Source organism: Alligator mississippiensis, chromosome 1 (assembly GCF_030867095.1).
Source record: "Alligator mississippiensis isolate rAllMis1 chromosome 1, rAllMis1, whole genome shotgun sequence".
NCBI lineage: Eukaryota > Metazoa > Chordata > Crocodylia > Alligatoridae > Alligator > Alligator mississippiensis.
The window spans coordinates 123,827,467-123,851,259 of NC_081824.1; the positions used below are offsets into that span (position 1 = coordinate 123,827,467).

A 23,793-nucleotide genomic window follows, 5' to 3' on the forward strand; every position below is an offset into this window, starting at 1 on the left:
GTACTTAAAGTTTATTTTTACTTCTTCCAGGACCTGCTGATGATGGAACAAGTGAAAGACTTTGCTGCCAATGTTTATGAAGCTTTCAGTACCCCTCAGCAACTAGAGAAATGACCTGTGCATCATTGGGACAGATCATATATTTATAGTACATCCCTTGTGGCTATTGGTGAGAACTTATAAGGATTTGGGTTAATTTCATAATGGTGTAAGAATGCTAGGCCTACAGAAAAAAAAATTTTTAAATAATCAGGAATGCACTTGCTTTTGTTTATATAATAGAAACCTGCTTACAACACCTGATCTAGAAAGCATCTTCATCGAAAGATTCACTGAATATGAAGACTGTTGTAAGAAGACTTTAAATCTATGGAATAACTTATTTACAGTTAATTTTACTATATGTGAAAGGTAGTTCATGTTTATACCAGGATACTGACAATTGGTGAGACAGACCTGCTTGGGCTGTGGTAAATTTAGAAAGAAAAGCATACTAGGCATCAAGCTCTAGAACAACAGGCAGTAAACTGGGTGAAATTGGGCTCTTCTCCTTGCCTTGAGATTTCCTTGAGGAAAGAGGGATTTTAATTTCAATGCTACAGATGCCGTTCTTGGCTAGTTAATATTCCAGAGGCAAAATAAGTTTTTGCCAATTAGTATTTATATCTGACCAAAGTTCTGGATAGTTGCTGTCTTCCTTAAGACTTAAAAGTACATTGATTGTAGAGGTTATCATTTATGCTGTTCACTAATGGCCACTACTGTACACATTTGTTTGTAAATATTTTATCTTAATTTGTATTAATTTTGAGCCCAACTGTCTGTATTGTAATAAAATATTTTAATGTAAAGCTTGTGTGTGCAGTAATTTTACCAACAAAAGAATGTCTATACCACGTTCAGACTTTACATACCTGAAAGAAAAATAAATTGAATCTTCAGTACAAGAGTCTTGCTTTTATTTACACTGTATGTTTCTGTAGGAAAGTAAAGACCAGAAAAATAATTCCTTGATACACAAGTTAAGACAACTTGATTTTTTTTTTTCCTTTGCTGCTTAAATATCCAACCTTATGGTTACCAAACTGTAGAGAATGCTATTAGTGAAAGTATTTAGAATTACACTAGGGTAGTAATAATCTACTGTCATGAGTGCCTGAAGAGCAGGGATTGAATTGGAAAATGTAGAAAAAAGGTTTCTTATTGAAACCTGAAGAAGAAAGCCCAGCATATAGAAGCTTGCCTATAAGTCTATCCCAGTTATACAGTTGACCCAAATAAAAGATATCACCCACAGAAATCCTTAGCAAAATAACTGAGGTGGAGATGAATCTAAGATACATTTCCCAATGTACTTCCCCAAATCAAAACTGCAAGTTCACGTGACCTATAGCAACCTGATAGAACCCTCTACAACAGGGGTGGCCAACCTGCAGTTCCAGAGCTACATGCAGCTCTTCTGAAGTTAATCTACATCTCTTTGAATCTTTGCACAAAACTTCCAAATGGTTACTGGTCACCATGTGCTTGTGTAAAGATTCAAGGAGATGCATATTAACTTTTGAAGAGCTGCAGGGTGGCCACCCCTGCTCTAGATGGCTGACCAAGTATACCCGTTTATTCAGTAGTCTAGAATCAAAGCTTCAAAACTTGCCAGTCATTCAGTTTTCTCTTATTCCTGACATATTCCTTAAATCCTCAAGTTGAATGCCTTAAATCCCAGGCATACTGAAGTCTGGAAAAACTCCAAGTGATTTCAATATGCTAGGATACCATCCCTTGAAGTCTGTAACCTGGAACATCAGCATAGACAGAGAACATAAGGTACATGCAGAAGTTGGCCCAAAGAGTATCTTGACAGTATATCATTGTACTGGACCCTATAAACACCCTTGCACAAAGATACAGCTTTCAGGTAATAGAGATCCTTGCAAAATTTAGTCCTGTGCATTCAAAACAGACAATTTCTAGTTTTCTATACATTATTCTCAAGGCCAGTTTCTAATTATTTGGTTGCGTAAGATTCAAGTAAAGCACCTCTCTCACACTTTAGGTGCTTCTGGTAATTCTTTACAGTTAATGTAAACAAGAATCAGCAGTAGCCCTATCAAATAAAGTTATGCATACAGTACAAGTAAATAAAATTTCCCACCTGTATAATCCCGAATACGAGTACAAGAATTGGAAATAGGATTCAGTTATAAAATCTAGTCTCTTAAATGTTACATCTTATCTACTTCTGATATAGAAAATGATTGCTTAGAAAAGATTTTATTTAAAACACTCTGACCTTACAGGAATTTGAATGCCAACCGATACATGAGTCTCCTAGTCTAGTACCACCAGTCACGAGTAAGGCCCCAGTCTTTGAGATTTGAGTATATACTGGTAATGTTCTTAAAATCAACACAACTACTTGCAGCACCTGAAGTTGGAGAGGAGCACAAGGCTTTGCAGAACTAGCGTCTTAAAAAAGAAAATGCTATGAAACTTAGTAATGAAAATGGAAGCATGGTACATGTGCCGACTTCCCCATAGCTCCAAAAGTGAAACATAACCATTTGGTACTGAAGTCTTCTGTAATTTTAATCACAAATTGTGAAGTGGGTTCTGAGTCTTTTAAAGACTGTAAGTATAGCCTATATAGCTTTGTCTGCAAACTCCTGGCTAGACATGTATATTATATACCTGAGCAAGAAGAGCACAGGCAAAGGACAAGGACTGTCCAAAGGCCTGTATCAACTGGTAAGTTAGCTCTGTAACGGGAACAGTATTACTATATTGGGGTGGCCAGAACAGTCTCAGCAAGGTCAGTTAGTGTAGATGAAGCATTATGCTACTGCAAGCATACTGCTTTCAGTACTAAAGCTAGTTTGGTTATCCAAGTAGTTGTACCAGTAGACATTGTGTCACATCTGCTTTCTAACTCCTGTGGATGCACCAGATAAGATTTTTCTGCCAGTGATCAGGTCTTTATATCTTTTATTATGGGTGTGGAGGGGAGAAAAATGGGTCACAGGCAGAAAGTTCCACGCACTGGGAGGAAAGAAATGACTTGTTAAATCTTCCCTCCCGCAAGGGCCATTTGACCATTTAGAGCAGTATTATTTGGCCCTTTCAGTTACTTAATTTACTATCTGGTATAAAAAAACCCCACCAACCAACAACTTTTAAGTTTAGATCTGTTGATTTTCTAAGACAGTCTAAAGTAATTGTTGGGATACACAAGGCTGCTGAAAGGATGCCAATGAAAAAGGCTTCAAATATTAGCCTCTGTATTTTTCATATCCTTTGCAGGAACAGTTAAAAGGATGGTTTTTGACAAAATCATTTACTTTCCTGCTTTAAAAAAAATCTTAAATGATCTTTGTAGAACCAAAAGTGCACAAAATTAAAAGCAAGAGAGAGAGATTGGTAGAGTTGAGTTCTCACGAACACACCATTTCTGATCAATGGCTGAGCTAAATTTTGCATTCGTACTTTATCTTTCACTTGTTTAAAAAATGAGCTCTAAGTCATGAGAAGGGGTAGTATTCCATTTGTTCACAAAGGATTTTGCAAGAACTGCAAAAAAATAGTTTTACTGGCCAGTGTGGAGAGATTGAGGTAGATGCTGTGATTAGTGCATGTTTTTTTCACCCTCGAAGTGTTGAACTGAAGCCCACTATAAGTCAGAAATCCAATATCAGGTTTCAAATAAGCCCCAATGTAAAATCACCCCATCTTTTAACACCAGGGAAGATAGAATAAAAGGGCCAAGTTCTCATCCTACTAACTTGAAACCACAACTCTGCATTAAATTTGCACCCATCAATCCCGATTTCAGCTCTGTTTACAAAATTCAATACCTAGACTCAACTAAAAATATGAAGTACTTCTAACTATGCTTGACTTAAGGATTTTTTTTTTTTTGGGGGGGGGGGGGTCTACAACTTTCAATCTCTGTATATCTTGTTCAGTTAACACTAGTCAGTTGCAGAGTCCACCCCCACTGGCATGGTAATTGACTAAGGGTTAACTGAGGTACAGCAACTATCATTCCCTTTTCTCCTAGTGAAATCCACTTCAGTGGTTCCTTATATCCAATCAATTTCACCTGAAATGAAAAAACAAAGCAAAGTAGCAGTTAAATAGCAGTTTATTCAATGTGATTCATGTCCTAATTACTACCTGCAAAGCACACATTTATCACACATTCCTCAATAGATAAGATGGCAAAATAAATGATCCTGTGCCCACGTCAGTCCAAACTGTAGTTACAATGTCCCTTATGCAAGTGGCAGAATAGATTTGTACCTTACAGAGTAATGACATCAGAGATGTATAGCATAGGCTTTTGTGAGCCCAAGCTCATTTCATCAGATGCTGTGAAATGACATGTCTAGCTTCATGCAAATGGTCACAGAAATTTAAAAAGCATTTTGCTACAGGTCCCTGACAGCCAGGAAGGGACCATATTTCTACAATACAAATTATTTGCATAATAACATGAATTTACTACTGCTAATAGAGTGCTATCAAAAAGGACAGTATACCAATAGGTAAAATCTCATGTATAGATGATTGTGCATGACCATGTATGTGAAAATAAAAGATGCTCCAAATGCAGTAATGCATTTGAAAACTTAGTTAGAAATTTGGCACTGCTTTTCACCCAGAGCAGGAATGTCATATATCGGCCACAGAGCCCTATTATCCAACCTGTGATGCTGCCTTTGGGTCTCAGACTAGGCCCCAAGCCCTGTGCATTGGATCTGGTTCCCAGGGCTCAGAGGCAGTGGAAGGGATGGGCTCTGCCATGCTCTGGAGTCCAATCTCAGCACACAGGTGACCAGGAAGGGGCAGCACCAGGCTCCCAGGAATCAATCCCAGCGCTCTGGAGTTGAAAGGGGCAGGACCAAGCCCCCTAGGCCCAAACCTGGTGTGGGACCCAACACCACTGCTCCTGTCCCCAAGATTGGCTCCTAGCACTTGGGGTGGTGAGGGGTGGTACCATGCTCTTGGGGTCTGATCCTGGTCTGTGGGGGCAGGAGGGGGCGGTGTTGGGCCCCAAAGCCTAATTCTGGCTCACGGGGTTCAATCCAGCCTGCAGATCAGCCCCACCCCATTCATCTGGCTTGCGGGGCCAAAAGGTTGAGCACCACTGGTCTTGAGTAACTTGATGCAACTTACAGTTTTATTACACAGCATAAAAGGCTCAAATTCAAGAGCACATACCTTTTTAAAAGGTGTTTAGGCATTTAAAGATGCAGGTAGGTGCTTTGGAAAAATCCCACTAGGATAAAACATTTGGATCTGAAAAGGAATTTAGGCATCACAGTGCCCAATTTTTAGGTGCCTGCCCCTGCTTCCCCTCCCCGCCCGGCCATGGAATCCACAGTTGTCTAGACCCTCAATAAAATACATGAGGAGAATCAGACATCTCAAAATGGGATCCACAAAAACCAACACTAAGTAAGAGTAGCCTAAGATAGCCAAGCAGGAAATGCCTAGGACAGTGATGTAGCTTAACTGTATGCAACTCCCTTTATTGGCATTCACAGCCTAGAACCCTCCTAAATCGCTTCTTTCAAAAGCAGAGCAAGGAGTTACATATCTTTCTAACAGACAGTGTTGGGGAGTAGGCATCAGGTTCACCCAATAAGTCAATATGTAGGAAACCTGGGTTCAATCCCTGTCTGAGGAGCAGTCTCACACACCAAGGCCACGTCCAGATGAAAGTGGCCGTTTGGTATGTGGTGCCGCAGACCTGTCTGTGGTGCCACACACTGCACACTCAGGCATTCCCCACACTACTACCTTGCAGCGCAGGGAGGTGGGGTTGACCCTGGAATATCCCAGGGTCAAAAAAACCTGTGTGGAAAAAAAGTGGGGTGTGGTGCATGTGGCGGCAGCATGCACCACCCAAAACTGGAGCCTGACCAGCTGGAGCTATGCTCCAACTGCTACCCAGGCTCCCACCTGCAGGAGCACCATGGCTGCAGCCTCCCTGGCCCCCAGAACTCCGGGGAAGGCTGCTGGGGCCAGCACAGTTGCTGGCCCCTGCCTCTCCTACCCCACCTGGGGTAACTTGCTGTGTGCCAGAGCATGCATAGCATGGACATTCCCTGGGGACAAGTAGCAATCGCACAAGGTGTGCTGCTGCTACTTGTCCCTGGGGAACCAAACATCTGTGCTCATCTGGATGCGGCTCGAGTGTCCTAACTACATAAGTATGATACCTCTCCCAACACTTGCTTGACTCCACAACTCCCACTGGAACATCAATTGTTACTGGGTTCCTAGAAGAACTTTAGCTTTGTTTTCTTCTTTGCTTTTAAAGATTTCTCCCTCAACACTGGCAGAGAACACCTATTCCCACAGCTTGGGGAGCACAAAGAACAGGATTCCTGGACTTCTTAACTTCAAGGGAAGAGTAGGCTCTCCACTTACAATCAGGTGATAAAGCAGCCTGAACTTCTGCAAGCTATTGTACCTGCCGCAAAAGAGCCAGCTCCTGCCACCTTGTTGCTAATGAGTCTCTTGTCTTTCCTTATAGCCAGCTGTAGATGCAGCACCAGCAGTAGAAAGAATTACATGAAGTGATTCAGCTATCATTCCTTAGGAGACAGACCTCTTTCAGTCTCCAAGAGTCCCTCAAGTGGACACAAATAATTCTGTTTCACCCTCATGTGTTTATGTGAGGCAAGTATGTAGCACAGAAAGCTGCACTCTGGCTGCATAGGTGGCCAAGTGAAACAGAATGACACAGACAGTAGCATAATGCCAGGCAAATCCCAAAACCTTAGTTGCAAAAAAAACAAGAAAGCAGAGGAAAGAGCCAGTAACTCTCCCATCTGTTAGCCCAATAGCCTAGTGGTAAAGGCAGTTGCCCAGGGAATGGGAGGCACAAGTTATAGACACCACCTCACCAAAAGAAGGTTCACACCTACATTTCCTTCCAGAAAGAATCTGTAACCTCAAGGGTATGGGCTGGTCACTATCCGAAGCACCCAACAGGCAACCAGGAGAACATCTCATTGGGTCACCTCTTCACTGATTTGGAACAGTGCCCTGGATGGGAAAGGACCTTAGGTTCTTGCTGGTTCTCTGCCTCCCAAGAGGGCCAAAAATATTCCAGTGCTGGTTATCCATTGTACCCAATGCATGTTAAATGCAAGGTGCAACTGCTTCAAGAGGAGGACTGGAGAGAATTCTCTGGGCACACTAGACCATTCAGTTCCTCAGGTACAACTCCTCTCAGTGGACAAATAAATCATGTATTATCAGAACAGCTTTAAGGCTCAGGGTCTTCAGTTCACAGCAAAGAGAGAGCCCACAACTACAGAAAACCCATTATTATCCTCATGCAAGCAGATGCATCAGTTGGTGGAGGACATTACAAAAAAGGAGTGTTCCAGGCAACTTTCTGTGAGGACTGTTTGGCACGGACAGGCCTACAGTGGAAATGAATTGGCATGACACAACTCTGTCTTCTTGCAACATATACTATTCTATATATGTATTATGAAATGTGCCAGATGTCATAGGATCATTGCAAAGTAGGGTTGAAAAGGACCTCAAAAGGTCATCTAGTCCAGCTCTCTGCTCAAGATGGGATCACCCCTGATAAACCATCACAGCCAAGTGTTCATGCAGCCTGCTCTTGAAAATTTCCAGGGATGATGATTCCAAAATTTCTTCAGCCTGTTCCAATACCTGACTACTCTCATAGCTAGAAATGTCCTCCTAACCTCCACCTGCATGACCTGATGCCATTGTTCCTAGTCCTGTCCTGTAAAGCCATAGAAAATAGTCTATCTCTCTACTCTCTCTAATTGCCCTTCAGGTATTTGAAGACCATTACTAGACCCTCCCTCAGTTCTCTCTTTCCCAGACTAAATAACCCAAGTTCTTTCAGCATACGTCATGCTTCCCAGACCGCTAATCATTTTGGTTCTGATCGACTCTTTCCACTCTATGTTTATGAACTCTATTATATCTGTCCCTACCCTTCTTGAAATATGGGATGCAAAAACTCAACATAGTATTTCCAGGTGAAGCCTCACCAGTGCCAAATAGAGCAGAAGAATCATTTCCCTTGATTTGTGTGTGACGCTTCTTTTAATACAACTTGGTATGATGTTAGCTTTTTGGCAACAGAAGCATACTGTTGGCTTGTATTCAGCTTATGGTCAACTGCTGAATATGAGTCAGTGCTCTTGTACTTCTTAAAATAAAAAAACAAACAAACTATGCAATTAAAAATATGTATTTTTTATAAAACAAACATATTCAATGCTGACAATGCATTATTCAGGTATGATCTAATCTACCTTGTGATTATATTCCTCTCTCTATTCAATGACAGTGTAGTACATGCCTCACTAAAGTGGCAAAAAGAAAGCAAAAGGAAAAATAGTTGCTTACCTGTGTTCCTCCAAGAGTGGTTTTTGGCTCACCAAGTATCAGAGTCCCTGAGACAGGCCAGTTAAGGAAAATGGCATACACAATGTCTCCTTTTGGTTTAAATGTATACCTAGTTGGAAATGGGGAGTCATAAAATTTTCATCCATTTTTTCTTACAACTACTCTTAAGAAACTAATAAATGCACAGAGTTTTCAGAACTGGACAAGAGAATTTGAAAAGTTGGCAGCAATTAATTTGCTCATCCAAATTCAATAAGAATTGTTCATGAAAGTATATAACACTGTACATATTGTTCTTAATTATTTGCATAGAACAAAGCCTCCTTCTTCACATTACACAGTTTTTATGTTGGATTTTAGCAGATGAATGCAGATTACAGCAACAACCAATCAGGAGCCACCATGGAGCAGAGCAGGATCCAGAGATTAAAAAGGGGCTGGGCTTGTGAATGAAACAACTATTATCTCATCAAGTATTTTATCTACCATATTCAAGGTAAAGTGTGCTATGGCCTGCTATTAACCTCTCTGGGACACTTTTTGTTAGTTTCTGTTTAGCTTGTTCTTTCAAAAGGTGGTTCATGTCATGACATCCTATTATTTCTTATCAGCTATTTTGTATTGATCAATGTGCTACAGCAACTGCAATTTTATGCTTTAGTTCTTCGGTTACTCTGACTGAGAAGCACAAAAAGCTCAAGGATACCCATTCAGCTCAAGGATATACATTAGCTTCTTTTTCACATGAGATGCCCTCTTTTTCTCCCAGAATTTTTCTCCTGAGCAGTACCATGTACCACCTCCTTCGCCCCACACACACCCACAATAGGACCAGGTCCTATTCCACTTATTAGGTATCTAAATGATGAAAGAACAAGCTTACTCCATCCTGCTCAAGTCCCTGAAAAATCATTAACACGATGTCTGTGGATCCCCCTCCTGCTCACCACTTTTTGAAAATCACTCTTAAGACTATGATAAAGGGATGTTACAGACATACTAGAAGGAGAAAGATTTTTAGGGAGCTGAACACGGTGGGATAGAATTGCATTTAGATGTCTGACAACTGGAACAAACTATGGTCTTGGGGCACTACATAAGGTCACCAAAAGGGTTCTTTTCTGGGACAGGAAAGCTGCAGGCAAAATAAGCTGGTTTCTCAGAGTGTCCTGGCACATATTACATTTATTGTGCAATGTGTGTGTTAACTGCACCATAAATAGTGCAACATATTCAGCTCATTCATGACACCACAAAGTGGCAAACCAGCCAAAGATATTCCCTAAGAAATGTAAAGCATCTTTGTGGCTGCTCTGCCTGGCACCAGGAATTGATGTGTAAAATCCCCTCCATGCCTTTTGGGCTGCATATGCAGGTTTTAGAACTCCCGGTGCACACGGACCCCAGGATCAGGGAAAGGTTCCCAAGACCAAGACCTTTAAAAAAAATGCATGTATGATTTTTAGACTTCCCAGCACACCAGGAACCCATGACTGGAGAGAGATTCTCTAGTTTTCCAGGACCTTTAAAACTGGCATGTGAAGTCCAGCTGGATTGCGTACATGGGTTTTAGACCACTCAGTGTATCAGGAGTCCTGTTGCACAGGGAGCTTTTAAAACTGTATGCATTTTTTAGGTTGACAATTACGTGATCAGGTTCTGACTTCCCAACGCAATAACCAGACCTCCTGCCATGTACATGTCACGGTGTGCAGTTGTGAGGACTGGGGATCAGATCCCATTGTGCCATTTAATGAACGTCTGCCAGTGCCTACGCGTAATGCTTTCCACTAGAAACTGAACAATTTCTCGTAAGATTTCTTCATATTCTGCATTCTGTTTCACTAGCCTTACCAGACTCCCGGTGTGGAGGTGTCATTTTGAGCCCTCCATGGTTTAGTTCCATAAATGGCTTCTCCATTGACCTTCAGCCAGGCACCCATCTGCCTCAGACGTTCTTCGAATATTGCAACAATGCAACCATCATGAGTTGGCCCAATATTCATCAGGAGATTTCCTCCACATGATACTGTTTCTACAAGTTGCTGAAACATTTCAGAAAAATCAGAGTGTAAGATTATGGCCAATGCTAGCATGCCTATTTTTCAGGGGTTCTCACTGAATGTAGCTTCAGAGATATGGTACTTGGTAACACTGCTGCATGCCAGAACTTTACTGGCTGTTCCAGCAGTTTATATAGAATTTAAGCTTCTAACAGGAACATTACATTTTTAGCCCTTATGGCTCAAAAACTCACCCCAGCCATGATCTTTGCATACTGACAGATGTCTGTGTCTGCATTGTTTTGGGCTGTTTGCATTATGAGGTATTCCTCATTTGATTCTGAAGCCCAGAGGCAAAAGTGTCAACATTCACTATTTCAGTGTCAGTCATTGTAAACATTCAGCTACTCTAAAGTGGTGGGCACAGCTGCGGATTGTAACACAAACTTGTATACAATCAACCACCCACTCCCCACCATCTGACTTCAGGGAGCAGGTAACTGTCATGCTCAAGAACTATTTCTGTTCTAAAATATAGCAAAGCATTTGGCTTCTTCAGCTACATAAAGTTTTCGTTTCTTTTCAAAATTGTATTGTATTTGACCAACAGCTTAAGGGAAGCTGCAGCACCTAAAGCACAAGGAAAAAGCTAATAGGCAAAGACTCTTTTTTTGAGGTGGAACCTCATATCAGTTTCAAGGGATCCCACTGAAGTCAATGGGGCTCCATGCAGGAGCACAGCAGTCTACCAGCAAGGAGGCCAGTCTGGGATTGTAATCCTGCCTAGTCTTACTGTTAAGATCACAACTGGCTGCAAGACAAATGTCCATGAGCAAACACAAACATTTACAACATTTAAAAAAGGTGGGACATCAATAAGGGCATTTGAAGTATGACACTCCCCCTTTCCTTCCCTCACTGTCTCATTCATTCAAACATTTCACACACCTGGGGCTATGTAACTGGGAACTTATTCCTACAGTAGTCAAATTTTCCTAAAATATATTAAACCCTTTTAAATCTCTCTTATATCAGGCACCTCTGAACACCTGGAGCCTATACCCCATGAAGTGATTCCCTGGTGTAAGCATTAAGATCTTAATAACTTCAGCAGAGTCAAATGTTATTCCACCCCTTAGATGCCTACGTACAGTCCTACTTCACCCTGCTGGGGAGGAGGTAAAGGAAGAATAGAAAAGCACCCACCCACCATCATTTTTGCATCATTGTTTTGTTCAGGGACTTAAGAAAGACTAATTCTTTCATTTCAAATCATATATGAAACATTAAACATACAAACTTTGCAATGTCAACAAACTAAACAACCTTTAAAATTGAAGACTTATATTTCAGATAAAAAACTAAGCTGTTATATTGTAAAGGTAGGAAAGATAACTTTGGGTTAAATGTATGCATTAGATTCTGTGTATGCATCTGTGTGTGCAGAAATATCGTTGCAAGTGTTATTAAAAGTAATCTCAGCAAATTTTTTAAGAGATAAGTTATCAGTTCAACTGAAAAGCTTTTATCTCCAGACATACAAGCTTCCTGAACACCTCTGAACCCTGGGGGGCAATTAACGTGAGCGCAGAAAAAGAAGTATGTCTGGGGTCTGATAAGTATCAGTAATCTGTTTTCAGAACTGTCCATTGTCAAATTTACAACTGGCACTGGTGTTAGCGCCAAAGGGCAATATTGAGCTGTACTGCTAACTCACCTCTCAGAGAGGGTACACAAGTTCCCCTATAGGGACTGATATCTGGGACAGTGGTAAAATAAGATTGCTATGTCTACCAACCATAGTACATTCACGTGTCATTCCTCATCTTCTAGTGTTTATAAAATAGAAACACTTACTTTAATGAAACATACACAGTGGTTTAAATATATTCTTATGAAAACAGATGTCTATATTCTTATGAAAACAGATACCTAAACCAAACAACCCCCGTGGCTTGGAGGCCTGATCCTTACCTGCCTTTTCAGCTGGAGGGGAAGGGGACAGACAGGCGAGCTACCAGCAGGCCAAGTGGTCCCTGAGCTGTGTGGGGACTCTCCAAGCGGCACCCACCAGCTGGCACCCAGCTCGGGCAGTCCAGGGGGGCGCAGCAGCTGTGGAGGGAAGCACTGGCCCCCACAGAGGGAAGCACTATGCCCCGGCACAGTGCTGGCAGGCAGGCTCCAGGGAGTGGGCAGGGGGAAGAGATCAGGCTCACTACCTTTATTTTTTTAATTTCAGTGGAACCTGCCTGCACAGGATACTGTTGGGTCCCCACAGCCCCTGAGCTGTGCAGGTCCCACCAAGCCCTGAGCAAGTTAGGTTCCAGCACCCCGTGCACTGTTATACTTTGTTAGGTAGCAAACTAAAACACCTTGGAGGTGTTTTATCTTGCTACGTACCAAAGTCATTTAAAGCAGAATACGCCACCGAGCATGCAAACAGCAATGCCATTAAAGTGATGCAAAAGGGCATTTAAGCTGCTTTAAAGGCCAATTTTGTGGCATGTACAAAAGCCCAATAGTAGCAGATGGAATATTCTAGAACAGAGGCTCCCAAACTTTTACTTATTGCGTACCCCCCTTCCAGATCTACCAGCTTCCTGGGTTCCCCTACTAGCATGCATTTTATATTTTAGCCCCTTAAATGCCAATTATTATTATAATGAAAATTTAATCTGCCACTACACAAATTCTCCCACATAACCCCCAAAGGTGTCTTGCATACCCACAGGGGTATGCATGCTACAGCTGGGAACCCCTGTTCTAGAAGATACAGAACAGGTGCAGAAACAAGGATATCTTTTTTGCACTTAAATACTGAAAATATTTAGTATGCAATTTACATAAAATACTCAGGACAACACGAAATAAAACATGTCATACCTATTATAATCTCTATTACCTTACAAATTTACCTCCATGAGTAAAGAATATAGATAGAGCCTTAAGGATGGAAAGAGGAGGTAAAGCTTGCCTTTAGCATTTATAAAAATAAAAAAGACAGAGGAATTTATGACCTGATTTTCATCCCTGTTACACATGTGTAAATGTAGAATAATTCAAAGTGATTCAACTGAGTTACACTACTGTAAAACTAATGTAAGAAAGAGAAAAATCAAATCAAATGATATGCATGTTTAAAACAGAACCAGTACTGAACTGAATTTGATAACGCATTAAGAGAAAATGACCATAATGGCCGTGTCCACATGAGCATGGATATTTGATTCCCCGGAGCCAGGTAGTGGCAGCACACCATGCACCACCGCTACTTGTGTTCCCTGGGGAACACATGTGCCATGTTCACTTTGGCACATAGCAAGTTACCCTAGGTGGGGTAGGTGAGGCTGGGGCTAGCACTGGGCCGGCCTCAGCAGCAGGCTGGCCCCAGCAGCCTTACCTGGGGTCCTGAGGGCCTCCTGGGGCTGCAGCAGCAGCAATTCTGCCATACAGAGCCTAGCCAGCAGCCGCAGCACAGCTCCAGGTGGCCCAGCTCTGTTTTTGAGCCACGCACACTGCCCACACATGCGCTGCTCTGCATTTTTTTCCTCCCCTCACAGGTTTTTTTGAACCCAGGAGTAACCCCCCCCCCAAAAAAAAAAACAAAAAAAAACCAGAAAAAAAACAAAGCATGAAGCAGCACACACACAGGCAGCGCTCCATTGCAGCCCAGAGAACATCTGAATGTGCAGTATGTGGTGCCACAGATATGTTTGTGGCACCACATACCACACAGCCATGTTCATCTGGATGCGGCCAATGAGGTTACACAGCAATTCAAGTTTTACCATGACACTGAACTAAAATAAATCAGAAATGAGGAGCAAATAGTGTGTACATCTCTTTGGCTTACTGTACCTTCACCAATTCTTCAATTGTTAAGTAATCACGTAGCTGCGCATTCCTCCTGTAACCCCATGACCACTTGTCTATGGTCATACAGTTCTCCCATTTGTGAGGCAGAAGGTGTCCTGGGTTGTAGCGGTCACTACAGGTGTAGTATCCACCATGCTTACAAATGCTGCCAGCTCCCCAGCGATCATTTGTTACCACTGTATCCCGAACTGGGCTGAAATTAGAGAAGTTCTGAATAAGCATTTACAATTTTTAATAAAAAATAAACCACTTCTTTAATCTTTTTCCCTCCAAAAACTCAGAGGTAGAACACTTCCTAAATTTCTTCAGTACATAATGGAAATGGGCAAGAGACCTGAACCAAGAGCAATCTTGATATCAGTGCTAAAGACCCAAACCTGCCCTTCATACCCAAGACAAGTTTCCTGTTGATGCTCATGGGAGATTTGCCTGAACATAGATTTTGTTTTATGTGCAGGGTCAGAGGCCCAATCTGTGAAGAGCAGTTCCTGACTATATTCCTAAAACTTCCAACCACCCTCTTCACCAGTATTGTAGATTATTTTAATTTCCAGGACAATGGTTGAGAGAGAGAGCAAGCACGAGAGAGAATGACTATACCATCTTAATGGAATAGCTTGTAAGCCTATACATTTTTTTATCGAAGGGTGGGGGATTGGGGGAGAAGGCGCATCATTTTCATAACTTTTCATCCAGGTCTAATAATTTGATTCCTACATGCTGGGAAATTAAGTGGAAGCCAGTAGAGTTATATTCTCATCAACTGAAATAATATATACTGAGAGAGAAAGAAGCTAAAGATTGGTCAGAGTCCCAATTGCAGGGGTTAAATATATGGTTAAAAAGGTGGTTCATTATATACCTGTCATTGTACAACCAGGCTAGGAAACCAGTGCTGTTCCAGTAAGTATCTGGTGCATTACCATCCCCATCTGACCAAAGGATCTCTGGTTGGTATTTATTAACAATCTCATAGAGCTCAGGCAATGACTTAGAAGTTGGAAATGTTCTCGTCTTGAACATATTGGAGGCATCATCCAGGAAAAGGGGATTGAACCATTCAAACAGAGAGTGATATAGCCCAAAGCGCAAGTCTGTCCTGTTTCTAATAGATGCTGCTAGCTCAGCCACGATGTCCCGTTTAGGTCCAACATCTACAGCATTCCAGTTCCAAGAATATTTGGATCCCCACAAAGTAAAACCTAAACACAGAAAGCGAGAGATTAACAAGGAACAATTATAAAGTACTGCAAGCAGAACAGACCATAGTCAGTGTAGCTACCTTTGAATTTCAAAATGTTTTACAAATATTAGCTAAGAAATCTTACACCTTTATGAATTAGGTAAATATTATTATCCCCAGTTTACTGAGGCAAAAAGGTTAAAGTTCACCCCCCAAAGCCAAAGAACCTGCATAACAGCTTGCTTCCACCTAAGTCAATGGGAGTTTTGACATAAACTTTCATAGGTCAGAATTTTGCCTGGTCAGAGCATGAATAGTGCTCATGAGCCCTGTGCCTTTACTCCTAGAATAGTCTCTACATTGAGGCACAATAGCCCAGTGCTCTGTCATATCATTACAATATTTTCCTTCTACTTGGAACAGGCACAAACCTACCAAGTTGTTTAGAGTTCCAGTACTTGTTCATCTAACACCCTGTAAGTAATTTTACCCCCGTCTGTGAGAATGTTTGCCATGATGCTGTAAAACAATTAGGTTTGTGAAATGTTCAGATATCCTGAGATAAGAGGCCTTTGAACATAAAGATTTGTTCATGTTGGTGCAGCTGGTTGAATGGCAGACAAGTAGCACCTTAATACAATTCACCAAAAGGTCACAGTAAGAGGAAATATGGTCTTGTCATTTTCTGCAGAGTTCCTGCATGACCTTGGGCAACTCTTGTAAATCTGTCTCAGTTCCCCAACTATAAAATAGCAAGAGTAATTCTGCTTTGTCTACTTTCTCCACTTAGATGGTAGACAGAGATTAAGATACTAACATTGATAGTTGTACACTTTTTAAAATTTGTAATCAACTCCCAACAACATACAGTAATGCATGTATTACAGGACACAGGCCACTGTCATCCCCCTGCTTTACCTATGGCAGGTTAGGGCTTTATCCCTTGTGGTTGTGTCAGGGTTGACTGTTTAGTTTTACTAATAGACTAGACAATGGATTTGCATAGGATGGTTTGGATAGGGATGATCCTGCTTCTGGTGTGGGGTTGGCCTAGATGAACTCCAAGGGTCCCTTTCCAGCCCTACTTTTCTATAATTCTATACACAGATAAAAATGTACAGAGCTAATAAATCCTTTACACACAGTAATATTATCTATAAAACATCCCACAATTTACTCCTGTAGCCCAAACAAAAAAAATTATTGTGCCAAATGATACAAAACTCAGAAAGAAATAGCTTGTGGAGCAGCTGTAGGAAGCTTTGTAGTACCCTCAGCTTCAGCCACTGCAACCATTCAGCTTCTTGTAGCACAAGGAAGAATGCGACAGCCAACTTCTCCTTTTATCCAGTCTCTGGCTGTTAAACAGACGTGCTTGTTCGCATTCTAATGGGAACACATTGGAGCAGACTCTAATTAATTGAGTCTCATTTGCATTCTAATTAAAATGCTCCAGCATTGCTTCACCCACTGCCATTTTGAAATGCAGGGGGGCTTAATACACCTGACAGTGATCTGTTTCAATTAGAGCAGCTGTCCAGGAACTCCTCTAATTAAAATGGCACCTCCACTTCCGAGCACATGTATAGGCAGCCTCTATGACCATGCCTATTTATGTGAGATTTGGGCCTCCTGTGATCCTTGCCAGGAACATTTATCCAGCTAGATAGGAGAGTTCCCCAGTTTTCTGTTCAGCTCAAATAAATGAACTATTCACTGCAACTATTACCAGGTCTTATATATGTATCCCATTTACCTTCATGATGTTTTGAAGTCAAGACAACGTATTTTGCACCGGAAGCTTCCAGAATATCTGCCCAGCGGTTGGAATCAAAGAACTCTGCTGTGAACAACGGGACAAAATCTTCATACCTGAACCCAGGAGGGTAATTATCCTCCATAAATTTTACATAGGACTTTCTCCTTTCTTTCTGCCAATACCACCTACAAAATACACAATAAAATCAGCCAACAATATTTTTCAGCACTAGAGAATTCAATAATCAAATTCTGTTTTAATATTCTAACCAGCAGTACCCATTGAGATAAAGCTGTGGTAGAAGGACACTGGAAATGAAATAAAACTCCTTCAGACTGTAACAGTTTTGCCAAGTAGAGCCACCCAGCTCTACTTTTCTCTTTATACAGATTTCCCAGTATTTCATTCTGAGCTGTGTTGATAGGACTGGGGAACATGCAGAGAATATTATATAGGACCCAAGTCCTGAAAACTCACTACTGATCATATAAAGGTGGTAGGAGGTATAAACCACACAGGCCACTCACTACCTGGAGTGCCAATGCTTTAGGACCATCCTTTTTCTGAGCCCACGTGGTTTAGTGCTCTTTTCCTGCACCACCTGTCCAAGAAGAGCTGAATGCCCAATATGCCTTTTTGCCCCCGCCTCTTTAAGAGCCCCCCAGTTTGTGGCAGCTGCTATGGATGATATCCATGTTACTGCACCACCTGCAACTCCACAGCACAACTGCTCCAACACCTATCCATTTTCCAGCCTGATTATATCCCCAGCTCTACCAACTCCAAAAACAGATCTATTGCTTACCATCTCAGAAAAAATAGCAGGGATCTGTTCACAGAAGTAAATGCTACAGCTAACAGTAAGTACTTGAATGGTTAAGAATATGGAGTGGCTTAGGCTTCTGCAAATTGAGATTAAGCTGGTAGGCTTAGACTTGTGTGAATTCAAACACAAAATGAGGAAGAAAAGGATTTTTCAATTAAAAAAAAAAAAAAGTTTAAATTCCCAGGCCAGCTTCAGAATCTGGAGTGATACCAGTGAAGTCACCCCACAAAGATACAACTGAGAACAGAATTTGTGCTTATACATATGTAGAAATTTGACCCTGTGTGAGTAAAAGTCAATAAGAAAAGAACTGTTCCCCTCCCTACCCCCACACTCCCCAAAAATCATCTTCTGAAAAGGAAGTGGGGGAAATATTTGCAATCATGAAGTATTTCAAATTCAAAAGCAGACACCTTCCTCTTTCCTCTTCCCCTTTGTCATGCACATTTCCAGAACAACATTAAAAGTGCTGAGTACCATGGAGAAAAGAAAGGTAGAGATGGATCTGAGGAAGTTAGAACTGATTCAGTCCAGAAACAAGAGCTGGTACGAGCAAACAGGTCAGGAACCGAGAGCCACACCAACATCTGTCACAAATGCTACCTGAAGTCAACATTTACACCTATATAAAAACCGGACAGGCAACAGTTCAAATACAATATAAGGGGCAACGCCATATACTGTGTTAAAATGAGTTTATTTTAATCTTGTACTATTTTCTATGTCCATGCATGACAGAAACCAAGCCCTACACAAGAAAGTCTTTTATCAGGGGAGAGGTGTCTAATAAGACTACAATTAATAGGCTGTACTCTAACTTTATGCAACTGCAGTCCACTTAAAACCAATGGCTCATCCCTTCAGTGTCTTATGTTTGGGAACAGCTGGCACAAAATGCCTACAAACACTTTGGAAGTCTTTATTTCCCAATAGTGGAGTACTTTTGTTGGTTGTTAAACATGCATGGTTAAGACACTTATGAAGGATTTTAGCAATGATGATTCTACCATAATGATGATTATATCATGTCTTTTGGAAGGATCTGTATCATGATCAAAACTCTTCTACCTTTGGCATATATATAATTGCAGAGACCCTTTTTGTTCAATGTCAGACACAAGACCATTTCAGGAATTAAATGCAGTCTTAACATACCCAAAACTAGAAGCAGCATCTCAGTGAAGACTATTTTAAACTCTACTAAGCAAAGAACGGTCTATTCAGTTGTACCCTGCAAAGAAAGTCAAGGCATCACCTCTGTTCTTTTTCCAAAATTAACATTGTGAGTAAAGTGGAGCCCACATCAAAGGACTCTTAAAAAGCTTTCCCTGTACGTCTAATACACGTAGGTCAAATTCTGCCTTGAGAAAGATCAAGTTCTGAATATATGTTCTTCTGACTTTGACTGAAACTAGGTTATAACCCCGTGGGAGAAGTGTCATTGCCTCTGTTGTATAAATGCCAGAACAGTTCCGTGATTTGCTCAGGGTCACACAGAAATTTGTGGCTGGTGTGGTATGGAAATAGCAAACTGGTGCACCAGACAACAGGCTTAATCGTGTGAACACTCACACATGTCTGCAACTTAATTCACACGTACGTCTTTGCAGACTGAGAAGCAGGGTTTTCTTGCTGTGGAAAGTGCAATTTTGAAAACCACACCTGCCGCCAAACAAAAGCCTCTATTTTTATGAATTGGCTAAACAAGGGCTCAAGCCAAAGTCTTGGGTTATGTAAAGCAAGTATATGCAAGCATAGTCTTGGAGTTGCTCTGATTTGTTGTGTAGGTTCAGTCCATTAGAGATACGGGAGCATCTTGAATATTTGTCTCTACCTCTTAAAAAGGGCTTGAAAGGCAGGCCATAGGAGAAGCTGAAAGAAATAGGCAAGTGGAAAAGGCACTTAAGTGGGGACAGGCATCCCCTTGAGTTCAAGGGGGCTCTGGTAGGAAGCTTACACTTCCCCTCATTTATCACTAAAATATTTACAGGGTTGGATCTAGCGGGGTGACCTCCTTTTGATTCCTGTTCCACCCAAAATTTAAGCCACCTGCCTGGCAGTGACAGCAACATTTCTAGTCAGGCAGTGCTGAGGGAGTCACTTCATGGCTCACTGCCATCTATCTGATTCCTCCTACACTCTAATTCCACAGATGTTAACAACCCTCTCTTTTTTTTTTTTTAATGGTCTCAACATGCCACCACAATCAAGCCAGCCTTCACTGCTGTTTGGTAACAAAGTTCCTATTTTACAGACCTGCAGATTGTTTTTTACTCATTCCAGTACAGCTTCATTTCCTTTTGCTTCACCCTTAAACCAAATAGCCCAGCCCTTGGCCCCCAGTGTAGGAGGCAAGTTTTGAGTTTATCTGGAGAAAAACAGGTGTTGTGTTATATGGGTTGAGGCACCTCACCGCGGGCACCACCTTTTTCCAAGTTCTAGATCCCTTCCCATCTAGATTGGGTTTCAAACCCTCTCCAAAGCAGGGAGCCTCCAGATTGCCCCGGGGGAGTCAGATGTGGCTTCCCAGAGACAAACTGCAGCTGGGGAAGTCTAGACTGGAGATGAGGAAGAACTTTCTGATTATGAGGGTGGGCAGGCATCAGAATGGGGAGAAGAATGTGGAATCCGTGTCCTTGGAAACATCCACAAACAGGTCAAACAGATGTGCAGTCAGGGATGATCCTGCCTTGAGCAGGGGTCAGTGGTTCTCAACCATTTTTGTACTGGAGGACCACTGTACCAGGACCCATTTGTCCTGGCCATCAGAGGCCAGGACATCAAAGGCCAGTCCAGACCCAGTGCCCCTCGCTCCCAACCCACTACCCCCAGGCCCCCAGTGTGCGGGGCATGGGGGGCCCCCCCAAGCAGCCCCTTGCAAGCTGAAACTCTACCAGCCTGCAGGGGAAAGCCACAGTTTCCCACATTTTCCTCCTTTAAAGAAAAATCCAGTGTGTTGATCCATTTTTGCAGGGTTTTCGGTTGCAGCCCTGTTGGTCTAAGGACATGGGCAGAACCTTGCCTGCCTCGATCTGTTTTCCAAGCTTGTTCACCACCCTGTTGTATATTTTTGCAACCCCATGGGTTAAGAAACGCTAGGGTGGCCATCACAGAGGACATTCTGGTTTTCTGCTGCTCTGTCCTCTATTAATACAAAACCCCATGCCTTTATTTCTTATTTCTTGATGAGAAAAACAGGACATAAAGGCATCCGGTTTTGTATCAATAGAGGACAACTGGGCTGTCCTCGATAATGGCCACCCTATTCACCACCCTTTCATATATTCCTGACACCCCACAGGTTGAGAAATGCTAGGGGACCTGATGAGATCCCCATAGGTGGTGAGGGTGGCCATCACAGAGGACGTTCCAGTTTTCTGCAACTCTGTCCTCTATTGATACAAGGCCTGATGCCTTTATTTCTTAAAAAGAAAAACAGAGGACATCAAGGGGTCAAGTTCCATATCAACAGAGGACAACTGGACTGTCCTCTATGACGGCCACCCTTTCGTAGATTCTTGCGAGCCCACAGGGTGAGAAAGGCGAGGGGGACCTGATAAGGTGTCCTGAGGTGGGTGGTGGAGCTGGAAGAGAAGAAGGAAAGGTTGTTTCCTGCCGGGTGCAGCTGCCTGGGGCCAAGGGGAAGGGGGACAGCGAGGGTGGAAGAGGAAGAGGAAGGGGAAAAGGGCAGGGGGGGCAGCCCCCGGCATGGAGGCCTCACCAGAACCACTCGCTGCCGAAGCTGGGCACCGAGAAGACGCCCCAATGGATGAAGACGCCGAACTTGAGCTCGTCAAACCAGGCGGGCACGGCGCGGGCGTCCAGGGACTCCCAGGTGGGGTCGTAGCGCGCCTGGGCCGGCAGCAGGGCGCCGAGCAGCGGCACCAGCAGTAGCAGCTGCATGGGGACAGCCGGCGGCCGGGCTGGGCTGCCGGAGCGCGGGCGCGGGGCTGCCTCATATGACAGCGGTCAGCTGACCGGGGCGGAGGCTGCGGGGAACCGGAGGGGGGAGCAGCTCCGTGCTTCTGCCGCCTTGCCCTGCCCGCGGGGGCAGGGTTTGCTGCTTTGGTTTTTTTTTTACATACTTTGTTTTTCACAAATGTGTTTTTTAGGAAAATTGTGCGTGTCCCAAGTGAGCGATCTAGTTGGTGTACTCAAATCAAGGAGGTCAATCTGCCGCCCGTGTTGGTTATGGGGCTCCAGGTGCGCGGTTCTCCTCGCCGCCCCCGCGAGGGGCTTGCTCCGGTGTTGGAGAGGGTGGTGTTGGCTGCAGGCCGGCCAGGCGCATCTCCAGGCCGCTCCTTGCCGCCGCCAGGGTTTCAGGCCTGGGCTCGCGACACAGGATGGGTTTCCGCAACCCATAATTTTGAAGGGTTTGCTAGCGCTGTTTGTTTAAAGCAAGGTTACAGTGGCTGAGGAGAACGGCAAGGATTGTCTCGGCGGTGGCTTTCAACCTGTGGTCCATCGACAGGCTACATCGGCGACGCGTAGTGGGTGCGCGTGCACCCCCTGCAAAAAGCCCCTCCGACGCTGCCGGTTGGCTCTTCTCTAGACTGTGATCAATCAAAAGTATGCAAATACCCACACTTACCATTCAAAGGGGTCAGCACCTCCATTTGAAACTTCCAAAGTTTCCTCCATTCAAAATTTTTTAGGGGTCTGCTAATGGGAAAAAAAAAAAGGTTGAAAACCACTGTCTTCAGGTGATATCTTTTATTGGAGACCACTGCGTAGGGGGGAGCTTAGGAAGAAGATGCCGTATAGTCCAGCTTCTTTTGTTTTTTTGCTTCTCCTGCTTTAGGTTAAGGATTTTTTCCTTGTAAGTGGCAGGCTTTGATTTCTTCCGTGTTAGAATAGTGTTAGAGGAGAGATGAAAATTAGTCTCGGAGACAAGGCAGTGATGACCAAGGAGCTGGAAGAATGATAGTGGCATTGTCAAAGGAAAGGACTTTGCAGTCTGCAACAGTCAGCCTGGGGCTTTTAAAAGGTATGGGGTGGTGTTGCTGGGGTTTTGAAACTTCAAACCCATCCTAGAGAAAGCAGTGTGCTGGGTTGCTCCACTCCAAGCCGGGCACACAGCTGCCAGAATTGTCAGAATCCAGTTGCCACGTGAAGCTCTGGTGCCTGCCCACTGCTCTGCCCAATTGTAACCAAATGCAGTACTGCCCTACCTACCTGCACTTGTCCTCCTCCAAAATGTCTTCAGTGGCAGCCATTGAGGAGAGAGAACCCACATCAACCTCAAAAATGAACAAGGTATCAGAAATAGGAAAAGTTTAAAGGAGTACAGGCAGTGCCTCGTGCTTGTTGAAGATCAGCATAGGATAGATATTTGTATTCTGCAAAGAGCACTCAACTGAGCCTTTTCTTGTAAACATGGAATGCCATAAAAAGACTGCAGCACTGACTCTGGGAACGTTTTTATCTGTGATACAGGAAATTTGTTTTGTAATGTACAAATAGGCCACTCAGGGCAGGGAGACTCAGGAAGCTCTCTGTAATGGACTGGTGCCAAGAGAGCACTCTCCTCATTATGGGCCACAAGTGGCAGGGAACACACTACCACCTGCAGCAGATGCTACTCAGCCTTCTCCTACCTAAGAAAAACATAATAGAATAATTGGTGGTTCCACGGCAGCAATAGAAATAGGCTTCTGACTTGATGGACTGAAAAATCTGTTGGGCACATGAATTTTGTTTATCTCAAGGCCCATTAAGATCATGTGGAAAAATCAAC

The 23,793-nt window shown here is 42.9% G+C and overlaps 2 protein-coding genes across 4 annotated transcripts in view; one reads left to right on the top strand and one right to left on the bottom strand.

Moving 5' to 3' along the window:
• PEX3 (peroxisomal biogenesis factor 3) overlaps nucleotides 1-851 on the top strand; it is a 29,056-nt gene extending 28,205 nt beyond the window's left edge. For 2 of the 3 annotated variants that reach the window (XM_014605536.3, XM_014605539.3), the window contains one exon: nucleotides 31-851. In XM_014605536.3, the coding sequence (XP_014461022.1) occupies nucleotides 31-114 (84 nt within the window). In that variant the 3' untranslated portion in view covers nucleotides 115-851. The remainder of the gene's footprint in view (nucleotides 1-30) is intronic. The other variant, XR_001373173.3, reaches the window with a different exon arrangement.
• On the bottom strand, nucleotides 28-22,009 carry FUCA2 (alpha-L-fucosidase 2). The gene is made up of 7 exons (XM_006265738.4): nucleotides 21,778-22,009; nucleotides 17,228-17,415; nucleotides 15,151-15,490; nucleotides 14,271-14,481; nucleotides 10,264-10,454; nucleotides 8,410-8,518; nucleotides 28-4,096 (listed from the first exon to the last, which is right to left on the bottom strand). The coding sequence occupies exons 1-7, from the start codon at nucleotides 21,957-21,959 to the stop codon at nucleotides 3,956-3,958; spliced, it is 1,362 nt and encodes a 453-aa protein (XP_006265800.1). The 5' UTR covers nucleotides 21,960-22,009; the 3' UTR covers nucleotides 28-3,955.
• Nucleotides 22,010-23,793: the final 1,784 nt, after the last annotated feature.

Coding starts and splice junctions, on each gene's coding strand:
- FUCA2 (XM_006265738.4), bottom strand. CDS start 21,959: ATGCAGCTGCTACTGCTGGTGCCGCTGCTCGGCGCCCTGCTGCCGGCC. Junction 17,416..21,777: donor TTCGGCAGCGAGTGGTTCTG/GTGAGGCCTCCA, acceptor TGTATTTTGTAG/GTGGTATTGGCAGAAAGAAA. Junction 15,491..17,227: donor GACTTCAAAACATCATGAAG/GTAAATGGGATA, acceptor TTCTGTGTTTAG/GTTTTACTTTGTGGGGATCC.